General features: G+C 38.4%; 1 protein-coding gene across 1 annotated transcript; it reads right to left on the bottom strand.

The window, feature by feature from the left end:
* Positions 1–3,701: 3,701 nt before the first annotated feature.
* On the bottom strand, positions 3,702–11,234 carry LOC119239779 (RNA-binding protein 12B-like). The gene is given in 3 exon segments (XM_054692112.1): positions 3,702–4,669; positions 4,672–7,454; positions 11,087–11,234. Coding segments are annotated over 2 exon segments (2,865 nt in total). The 5' UTR covers positions 6,812–7,454; positions 11,087–11,234; the 3' UTR covers positions 3,702–3,944.
* Positions 11,235–11,932: the final 698 nt, after the last annotated feature.

Raw genomic sequence — 11,932 nt, 5'->3', positions numbered from 1 at the left:
AAAAGACATCTTACCTTTTTTAATTTTTCCACTTTTACGAAACCCTGAAATTTTACCATTAGTATATAGAAATTTACTTTGCAAAAAAGCATAATAATCATTCTTTATGGTAATGGGACACTAGGATATCAGTTTCATAAAATACAAAGAGCGTACATTTTAGATTCAAAAAAGCCACATTCTGCCTAGTTATGGTTTTAAAATGCTACCATGCTAAATGGTTCTACAATTCCTGGAAAGTTTTAATTTGATGGAATATAAAGAAAACATGGAAATGGAAAACCATAAATCATTAAAAATTCATGAAAAATTTTAACTGTCACCCCTGTTAAGAGTATACAGTCACTTTTTATTCCTGAAAATATAAAAAAATTCATTGTAGTATCTGATTTCATTATATCTGATACTTTTGTTTCATGGATTCCAGTCAGGCATATAAAAATAATGAAATTTATAAAATTTTTTTGGGATAACCACAAAAAGCAATTATATCAGAAAAATAAAGACTTTCTAGAAAGCTTTTTTGACTGTCACTCATCATTCTGATCTTAACAAAGCACTCCTTCCTGAGAACAGACATAAGATTATTTCAGTACTCTTAACACCCTAAATATGGATACTCTTAGAAAATTGATATTGCATTTTCATCTTCTCAATATTTAAATTTGATATTGGTGTTTCTTTTGCTGTTTATAGCAATTCACTCCTTTTGAGCACCTGTTGCCCGATTTGTAAAGTTAAAACAGTGCCTGAGATGTAAAGCAAACAGCAAATAATTCTGACATAAAATATATGCTCTGCCAACCTCAGAGAAATATTCTAAACACAAAAAGAATACTATCCATGATAATACTTTTAACAATGTAAACATAAGTTTCTTGTAGACCAGATGTAGGCTGCCAAACTTTCTTAAAAAGCCACATTTTTTTTCACTGTTAAGTCCAGAGGAAAAAAAAATCAAGGCTAAACATGGGTACTTACATAACCATTTAAGATGTAAACAATTAAAAATGTAAAAACTTAGTTTCCTTGTAAAAAAGCAACCAATCTGACCTGTCATTTAGCCTATACATCTCCATTTCTAATCTCTAAAATACTTAGGATTATTGAGAAAAAAGTGAGTCAATTCATATGTAATTACGGACCACAAATATAAACCATGTAATGCAGCTCAATGACAGCTTACGTTTAATACAAAGATGGGGTCACTGCTTTATAGGCATAGATGGGAAAAAAGCCATTGTTCTTAACAACCTTCTCAGTAAGGGATAAAAGAGCACTCCTAATACAATGAGTCTTACCTATCTCTTGGTTATAGAATTATTTTTTAAGCATGATCTATGCTATGCTTCAGGTAACTTCTAGATAAAAAGTTTGTCTCTAAGATAATTAAAATGCCACTGGGAATTAAGATACCCAATATACCCCTGGTATACCTAATATATCTGGGAGTAGGAAGCCAAACTAGCTATGAAATGATAATTATTAAAGCTGGGTATATAAGCATCTAATACAATATTCTCTTACGTATTTGAAATTGACAGTGTGCTGGCAAACTGGTTCTCTCGGGTGGAAAATGCCCCAATGCACTGCAGTTGCCAATTTACGTGGTGTAAAATACTCCTACCATGGCCAATTTTAGTTATCAACATTATACTGAAGACAAAGTTGGAAGATGTGAAAAAAGGCTCCCATCAGCAGAACCCTACTTCCTATATAAGCGATTTTAAAAAGTTAATTAAGAAGTATCTTAAACAGATTACGAAAATATTCCTGTCAACCCATCCATTTTGAAACCAAAATACAAAGCCAGTGTTTTACTATTGTTGGTCTTTTCTACCATCATCCCACACCAGCTTAGTTTGAGCATATGTATCAGCTTGATATTTGAAAAGAATTCATTAAGTCTTCTATATATCCCTTAAAGGGGCTGATCAAATGAACCATCTATATAATCATTAGGCATTTAGAATATTTACTCCTATTTGTTCATTTTGCTGGTTTGAAACATTTAATCATTTCCCCAGTTATTTGTAAGCTTATTAAAGTGCCTTTTTGAACCAAATTTACCAGCTTATTCATTATACTAGGAAGCAGTATATGTTATTAAAACACAGAAACTTTGGTTGACTTCTCCTAGGCTTCTTTAAATCACTGAAAACAATCCAAAATATTTATAGTACTAACTGACTAAGTACTGACAAAGTATCCTACTTCTGAAAAAATCCTATTATCAAATGACTAAACTACCATATATAAATTCAAATTTTATGCCTATATGTTCATTTTGGGAAATTTCTGGATAACAGCATTGAGAAAAATTAACTGTGTTTTAAGTAAACTATAAATACCAGTCAAATCATGTTTAATAAACAATTTTCAACTAGAAGTATATATCTATGTATACACACACACACAAAATGTTAGTATGCAAGAGAAACCTGGATATATAAAAACTTTTAAAGTTACTTTGTCTTTCACTAACAATGCTACAGCATGGTAAATTTATCTTTTTTAATGCTACTTTTAAAACAGTGGAGGTAAGAAGGTATCATTCTTAAAAATATTTTTAGCATGGTTCTTACTAAAATTAATGTGACACTTTAAACAAAATCAGGAACATGAAGTCAATGGTCTAAACCATTGTTTAGTCTAATTTACTAAACAATGTCTTTATGCAAATCACTTAACCAATGTAAACTTCATTATCTCATTTGTGAAACAAAGGTAAAGAATACTCTATCCTGCCTGGGGAATCAAGATTGAGATTATGCATGTAAAGTGCTCATTACTGTTCTGGCATGTAGTTAAGTGCCCAGTAAATGTTAACCATATTATCATTAGGGATACAGAAAATTAAATCCAGTATTTACAAAATGTCTACATTAAATGTTGAAGCAAAGAAGTCAAAATTCAACAACATAAGCATCATATTTAGTTACTGGGTTTAAAAAAAAACTAAATGGGTACAAAGTTTCAAATTTTAAAAATTGTTCTAATTAAAAATATACGTTATATGAATTATCAGTGAATCATTCCTAGCTATATAAACTATATCCATCTGTCACATTCTTCCCAGCACAAGCCTTTAAGTGTCCTCGTACCTATAATTACATCCTTATCTTTGACTTAAGTAGTTTAAGTTAATCTTACAAATTTGGTTGATGAGATGTTGAGGAAACCATGGAAGTATATACAACACTCTACACTATTATTATAGGATATTTGGTCCCATCTATCATAAATATTGTTTTTATGTAGTTGTTGAAAATCTTCATAAAAGAAGCTGCAATTCTTTTTTCTTTTTATATAAATACAAGTACAGTTACTTAGTTGGTCTATTCAGTTGCAATCTTTTTTATTTTTATAAAACTTCGCAAAGTTATGAACATGGAAACTTTAAGAATCTCCTCAGCTTTTTACATACGTAAACTTTTAAGTTCACAGTCTGTCCATTTTGAACTATATATAGTTAACAGGAGGCTTAACACAGTAATATTTCAAGACAAGGAAGAGGGCATTAATTTGCAGCCAATATCAATAAAAATGCTAAACCTGAACAATAGTCACTGACCATTTTCCTTATATAGTTTGAGTAAAAGATGTAAACGACAAATGGAAACAAAAGCAAATATAAAATTCATCCTCCCCAAATACAACTCTACTTTACACAAGTCTTGAGGCATCAACAAAAATAATGAACTCAGGGAATTCTCTCCCCCACCCGCAGGGAAAAATATATATATAATTTTAAATTAGAAAAGGTGAACGGCAATTTGCAGGCAAAAGAAAACAGATTCACATAATATTTACATTTGTTCTACTCACAGATCAAAATAAAATCGTTTCTTCATTTAATTAAAAAAAAACACCTTTTAATAACAAATGCATTTTACTGCATCAATACTGTGTGAGGAGGTTAATTTTGAACTTAGAAATGCTCTCTAGAGCAAAATTAACTTAACTTTGCGAGGGCCAACTGGCCTATCATTTAGATCTTTAATAGCAGCCATAGCTTCATTATAGTTTATCATAGCAACAATGGCTTCCCCTGTAGGTAATCCTTGGTCATTATACTGTATTGAAATAGAATCAGGTATGATTCTATAACCATGGAAAAAGTCTAGAATTTCATTAACATTAGCTTTAAATGGAAGATTCATTATCTTAATAGGAGTTACTCTACTTGAACTATTTAATTTTGGATCAGGCATAAATCTCCCCTCAGGAAAACTTCCCATATTACGCTTTCCAAAATCAAACTTGCCACCTTCTGGGTGACCAAAATTCACAACGGGTCGATGACTTCTAAAATCATCAGGTGGGCTCCGAAACTCTCCAGGGGGTCTAAGACTGTCAGGAAGTCTAGGGTCTTCCTCTGAAGTTTCCCTGAGGTCTTCCTCAGGGAGCCTCCTGAAGTCCTCATCAGAGTGGCATCTAAAATCTTCCTCCTGGGGGCTCCTGAAGTCCTCATCAGGAGGGTGCCTAAAATCTTCATCAGGAGGACCCCTGAAATCTTCATCTGGTGGGTGCCTGAAATCTTCCTCTCGGGGTCGCCTGAAATGTTCCTGTGGTGGCCTCCTGAAATGCTCCTGAGGAGGTCGCCTAAAATGCTCTGGGAATGGCCGCCGGAAGTGCTCTTGGGGAGGTCGCCGGAAGTGCTCCGGGGCGGCCTCCTGAAGTGTTCTGGGGGTGGGCGCCTGAAGTGTTCCTGGGCCGGCCGCCTGAAGTCCTCCCCGGGGGAACGCCTTAAGTCTTCCTCAGGGGGCCGCCTGAAGTCTTCCTCAGGTGGTCTCCTCCATTCCCCCTGCGGAAGACGCCGGAAGTCCTCCTCAAAAGGCCGCCTCCAATCTTCCTCAGGTAGCCGCCTAAAGTCTCCCTCGGCAGGCCGCCTCCAATCCTCCAGGTGTCGCCTGAAGTCCTCCTTGGAAGGCCGTCTGAAATCCTCCTCAGGTGGTCGCCTCCAGCCCTCCTCCCGAGGGTGCCTGAAGTCCTCCTCCGGTGAGTACCTGAAGTCCTCCTCCGGTGAGTACCTGAAGTCCTCTTCCCAAGAGTGCCTGAAGTCCTCCTCTCGAGGGCGCCTGAAGTCCTCCTCCCGAGGGCGCCTGAAGTCCTCCTCCCAGGGGCACCTAAAGTCCTCTGGGGAATGTCTAAAGTCTTCTGGAGGGCGCCTGTCTGACTGAGGGTGCTTGAAATTATCCAGGTGTCTCAAGTCCTCTTGCTGATGCCTCAAGTTTTCAGAAAGGCCAACTGGGTGTACTGGTGGATCATTTGAGTCAAATGAATGAAAATGGTCCTCTCTATCACATGACTGCGAATGACCCTGCATCCTCTCACTGGACATCAATGGAAAATTTACACCAAACTCCTGCATTTGTGCCTCAGATATAAGTCTCAGTAATACCTCTGTCCCCAAGAATCTTCGTCGGTTTAACCGTTCAGCTTTCATGGCCTGTTCTTCTGTCCTGAATTTCACCAGTGCTTCACCCAGACCAACTCCTTTGTCATCATAAAGCAGGTAAATGTCATCCTCAGCAAGCGAAAAGTCTGCAAAGAACTTCTGCACTTCAATTTTTGTAACATCGAATGGGAAATTTCTTATATAGATGCACAGCTTCTGGCCAGAGTGGCCTTCTTGAGAATATTTTTGAGAAACATGTCCAAGCCTCTCTTTCCCTATTGATGGTGGTCTTTTCTTTTCATAACATGCAATGAGCTTCAGCACTTGTTTTCTAGAAACTGGATCAATATGAACTGGGCGATACTGTAAAACAGTCTTATGTAAACCCAGAGCTGTGTTATAGTCTTTTTGCGTCTTGAACATCACAAAGGCATATCTTGTTCTTCTTTCATCTTTATATAAAAACTTAATCTGTTCACTGGACAGATCAGTATCTCTAAAGAAATTTTTTAAATCTCTTTTGTTAATACCTAGGGACAGATTTTTTAAGTGAACATAAAATCCAAAAGGAGAACGAGAACGTGTTCTTCTGGGAGATTTTGAACATGACTGTTTTCCAAAATGCCTATCATTAACGCCTCTTGGTGGAGAATGGTCTTCACTTCTCATAGGAATGTCACCCTCCTTAATTGCATTACCACCAAACTCAATCCACTGTTGTTCTGAGCCTTGCATTACTTCTATGAATCTTGAACCCATAAAACTTCTATGACATTTAAGACCTCCTGAAGCATCAATACACGAAGCAAATTTTACTATGGCATCACCATTATTTCGGCCATCATGATGTTTTAAGAAAATTACTCCATCCACACACAAACCAGAGAAAAAGACACGTACATCATCTTCATTTACTAAGTAAGGCAAACCTCGTAGGAACAAATAAGGATTCTCAGCCTTCAATGGCCGTGTCTTTCTTGGCCTTAAATCACCATGTCCTGTACCATTGGTATGAAACCCATCATCTTGATTAACTGAAGAGTCATATCCAGAATTACTTGTTTCTTTCTTAATATCCTCAACAAAATTAGATAAGCTGCCAGCCCCTGATGCCCCAGATCCTGGTCGCTTTCTTCCTATGCGATCAGTTCTTTTCATTTCTATAGTCTTCTGCATTTCTGCCTTACTACTAAGAAAGAGTTCTATAGATGAATCCTTGATAAACCTTCCTGAACGACTTATGGCACGTCTTGCATCTTCATCTGTTGCAAAAATAATAAAAGCCTCCCCTCTTTCCCCTCCAATTATATGCACTCCTCCATCAGGAATAGTCAATCCCGTGAAGAAGTGGCGAATATCCACAGGCCCCGCAATAAAAGGAAGCCCCAGTAAACGGATGACTACAGCCATGCTGAGCTCAAACCACAGCAATAATGACCTGTAGACAAAAAGGTACACATAATAGCAAGTCTTATTTTTGAAGTACCTTATCCCAAACTTAGCTTAAATTACTTGATTCCTACCTTCAGCTTTTATAAATGAAAGCAAGATATAAGCTCACAAATAACTGACTTAAAAATTCTTTTTAAAAAAATTCCCATTCTAAATATACAAATAAACCAACTACTTTGAAGAAACATTTCATATCACCTATTCCGTACAGTATGAGCATCGAAAATAGCAAATCTTTATAAGTCTGCCAAGTGCTGCTTCACAACAAGACCAAACTATTTTCAGACTCACTTAGAAACATATCTTCTATTGAAACTTAAAGAAAGCTTTGTGTATTAAAGAATTTTACCAACCACAATAAATTTTACAAATTCAGAAAAGCCATCTACGGTCAGTATATAATTTCTGCTCAAAATAAACTGCCTCCCACTAATGAATCACTGACCAGACATAAGAGTTCAGAATCCATGTGTACCTAGATGCACTATTCTACTTTACATTTTTTTTTTCAAGTCTCTGTGAAAAGCCTTAAGCTCTGGATATCTTACCTTTTTTTTTTTTAATTTCTTGGAGACCTGTTAATTCTGTAAAAGCAACTTAACTGTGGAAAGAAAATGAAATATAATTAATCCTTGGACTCTGTAATTGAGCTTAAACAACGCCAGATTATGATATTCACTTCAGAATTACCTATTAAAAGTGAGGCAAGATAAGAAAGAAATCACAACTATGGGCATTACAAATAGTCTTCTTTGTTCCAAGGGAAATTAATCAACCTTCAGCAAGAAAGAGGCACATATTCCAAGCAGACATCTGCAAATTGTTTTTAAAAAGGAAAAAACCTACCTAAAATTGTAATTCCTTGATTGGAAGTGTTATGAGGAAAGGGGTGATGGAAATGTTAAATATTTTGACTGGAGGAGAGGTTACATAAGTGTATAAATTTTATCAAGGCTGAATGAATTCTATCCTTAAGGTCTATGTATTCCACTATATGCAAATGTTATATCTACTTTAAAAATCTTTTAAAAGTAAAATCATAATTTGAAAGCATCAAAAATTGCCAAAATCCTATCACTTCCACCAGTGAAAAGACTAAACATCTTTTATGCATTTGTTTATCCTGCAATAACTCACTTGCCAGTCTCCTTTCCTATTCAAGCACAGGACAAAATCAAAGTAAGGCAACCACTGAAATGCTACAATTAAACAAAACTCTAATGCTTCAAATTCAAAAACCAATTTTTAAAGTAGTAAATCCAAGCCATCGGGCCTCCCCGGTGGCACAGCGGTTGAGCGCTGGGTTGCGAAGCTGCCCGCAGCCTCTGCAGCGCCGGTTCGATCCCCGGCAGCTCGCCACCGGAGGAGGGTCCCACATGGCGCGCAGACCTCTCCTGCCGCCCGCTGCTCCCCTCAGCAGTGTCGGTCCTTCTGCCTGCTCTGCTCCCCGCTCTGGCTCTGGTGAGTTCTCTCACCCTCCTGCGCTTCTGACTGTACCCAGTGCATGTATAAACAAACAAACAAACAAACAAATAAATAAATAAATAAACATGCTTCTATTTAAAAAAAAAATAAATCCAAGCCATCGCTATCATTTGGATATAACTTTATGTTCTATCTATACAGCTCACACTTCCACACATCAAACCAAAATTTGCTGAATCCATTATAGGTAAGGCAAATAAACACCAAAATAACCCAAAATTCAAAAATCTCAGCTACTACTACTCATGATTTTATCATAAACTCCTAAAAATTACTATTAAACTATCTCAAGCCAAACAAAAAATGTTCAAATACAAAAGTTTAATGTCACTAACTTTAATCCATCTCAAACAACTGTCTATATTCTACTGAGGAAACACAAGTGATAATGTAGAAAAGAAAAAATATATTAAATTGGAATATTTGGTGATGATCGTGTTAACTATTGAAAAATCTCAACTTAATATTTAAGAAACTTACATCTACCACTTTCAGAGATATCCAAAATAATATTAATGTAGTCTTACCATATAATTGATCTGCTAAATTAATAATTATAAGTTTTATGTTCATGTGTAAATAAATGTTTCAACTCAGTACTTAGACATAACACTCCTCCACATAATCTTTTGAGGTCAGCGAGATTTATTTTCCTTTGAAAAAGGCTCATAAATTATAATTTTTAAACTACAAACTAAAATAGCAAACTACAAACTAATATCTATAAATTATTTGGCATATTCCACATCTGCATTATTATTAATGCTATGTTTATAACAAAAATATTAGTGAGGTTTACTACTAAAATTTTTTCAGGATACATATATGGAAGTTGGGGTATAAGGGAAATTTCTTTACCTTTTGTACATTTTGTTCAAAAAGAAGTTCTAAAAGAATGTCTATTAAAAAAAATACCAAAAAAAAATTTTGAATCTCAGTATAAGCCTAGTTCCTTCAACAAACCAATATCCCCAGCTATACTGTAATAAAAACTATTAATGCCTTCTGAAATAATTATTCATATTTAAATTCCAGGGCTCTCTTCCTATGCAAACTGCTTTGCTCCTTTTTGGCTTTTAATGTGTTTTTAGAAAGCAGTGTAAGCCACCCTTCATTTGCCTCTACTACACATTTTTTAACATATGTAGAAGGAATTTGACCAGTGGACATAAATGTATCTACATAAATGTATCCTTGAACTGTGTCAAGGAATAATTTTATGTCAAATTCTAAGACTCTCTAATAAGTTATCCTCTCTAGCCACCACATTTAAAAGCAATGTTTAAGTAGTACAATTCTCACCAGTACATGAGTACAAATCTCATTAATTCCAATTCAAGCAGACTAATTTAAAATAATTGTTCTATTTGTGAGTTAAATATAACCAATGCTTAAACTTTCTTTGCCCTTAAGTACCTTAATGTACCTTTTATCCTCTTTTATCCTTCTACAACACACCTTGAAAACTATCTACACAACAGACCAGCTCTCAAAATGATTGCCTTTCCTATAGCTCCCTGTTATTTCCTTAAGCAAATTCCGCAGAAAATCCACTCTAGAACATTACACAGAAACACACCAAAACACCCCCAAAGTACTCTGAACTTAAATTTTTTCTACTTATGAATGCAAGTTATTTTTGTGACTGTGTTGATGATTTTAGTTATCCATTAGGTCTTTCAACCTACGAATAAAAGGAAGTAGGTCCTTACAGGCTTATTTGAGCACTTGATAAGCTCACGTTAATTTTGATTTTATCCAACCATTCATCCCACGTGATCACCATTCTCAGTAAAGATTATGCAAAGGCAAGAGTAAGCGGAAAACGGGAAGACCAATGAATTTAAATAGGTATCATTAACTAGAGACTAACAAGTCATTTTCCAGAATTAGTGAGGTTAAGAAAAATGCGACAATATCCTAAAACTCAAGTTATGCTGAAGTACAGACCCTAAACGCATTCGTTTATCCTGCAGGAAATAATCTACCCCGGTCCACAATTATCTTTTATGATGATGTGCCTTTTAGCATTTTATAACGTAGATGATTAAAATAAAAACCAAAGGCTAGTCGACAGAGAGCCGTAGTCCCCAACAGGAACTGCAAATGAAGACGCATCCACAGGCACAGCGTTTCCCATAACAGCCGTCCTCCTCAAACGGGGAGCATCCGAAGATAGCGTTTCTATTGCCCAAAGCTTTTGTCCATACTCCCGGGGCTCAGAGCTTCCTTCCTTCGCGCCAGGCCAAAGTTGCTACGTGGGATCCGATGCCGTCTCCAGACCTTCAGTGAAAGCAGCCTTCAAATTAACCTGGACCGCCCAACCTCCGCGCCCTTCCGTTACGCCGTCCCTCAAGGGCAGATATTCCACCCTACATCGCCCCGGGCGAGGTGCTCCCGACCCGGCCGAGCACTCGGGCCCTCCGCAACGCTAACGAGCCCGGCCTTCCGTGCTCTTCCACCACGCCTGGCTACGATGACATAGCAAAGGAAAAAAAAAAAAATACCTATGCAATCCTTGCAGCGCTCCACTGTCAAGAAGACTGGGAAGCGTACACAGCGCAGCACATGGAGACAGCGAGCGAGGAGGCGCCTGGCAAGGCAAGGGGGGCCCTAACGGCAGAAGCTACGCTAACTCCTGGCGCGGCCGCCGGCCCCGCCTTTCCCTGTCCCGCCGCCCCACCGCCACCCGCGCCCGGCCCCGGCGCCCCGAGGGTAACTGCTTCGCACTTGGCAATAAACACACACCGCTGCTGCCGCGTCGGACACACAAGGCCGGGGGCGGGGGCCACTCCGTCGCGTCAGCCTCCGCAGCGCAGGCAGGGCCCTCAGCGAGCCTAGAAGAAGATGGCGCCCACTCTCCCCTCGGCTCCGGACAAATGGACGTACAGTTTGTCTGCCCATGCGCTCTCCAGGCGTAACCCACCGCCCCGGCAGCCGGCCGCGTCTGCGCACGCGCCCCGACGCGCATTCGCTTCCCGTTGTCAGGCGAAGAAAGGCGGTGCGGGTCAGCGCGCCTGCCCGGCCGGGGCGGTGGGCGGGGGGGCGGGGGTGTGCAGCGCTTCTGCGCACGCTCACGTGCTCGTCGACTCGGGCGCCCCCACCCCCCCGGAACCGAGAGCTTCAGAAACAGAGTTCCGAGTCTGCAGGTTCGTTGTAGGGAAGCTGCGGTAGGTACTGTGCTCAAACGTTCGCGATTGCAGGCGTTAAGAGCTGCAAAAGTAGAGGCTTCTGTTATCATTTCAGCGCTGCAGTTACTGTTTGGTGTAAGCGTCTTCTGAAAAACTCTTGAACGAGCCACAGAAACGTTCGTTTATTACCTCAACAGGTTCCCTAGGTACAATACCAACTGCCAGGACCTTCATAAATGCATGCTTATTCGGCTTTACACACATTAATAACTTCGTGAGGAAGTGCCAGTATTCATTTATTGCTCCACCTTCTGGTTTTTTGAAATATGAGAGCACGTAAGCCAGTCTTGAAGATGGGGAAAAGTACAACTACAGGCATGTTTTGTGATCACTCCGATGAAATAGCTGATGAACAACCTTGGGCTTGATTTTTTTTTTTTTTTTTTTTGCAAATAATAAAGCA

Source organism: Talpa occidentalis, unplaced genomic scaffold, assembly GCF_014898055.3.
Source record: "Talpa occidentalis isolate TD23 unplaced genomic scaffold, MPIMG_talOcc4v2.1, whole genome shotgun sequence".
NCBI lineage: Eukaryota > Metazoa > Chordata > Mammalia > Eulipotyphla > Talpidae > Talpa > Talpa occidentalis.
The sequence above is the reverse complement of the archived record's forward strand: the minus strand, read 5'-3'. Positions and strand labels throughout refer to the sequence as shown.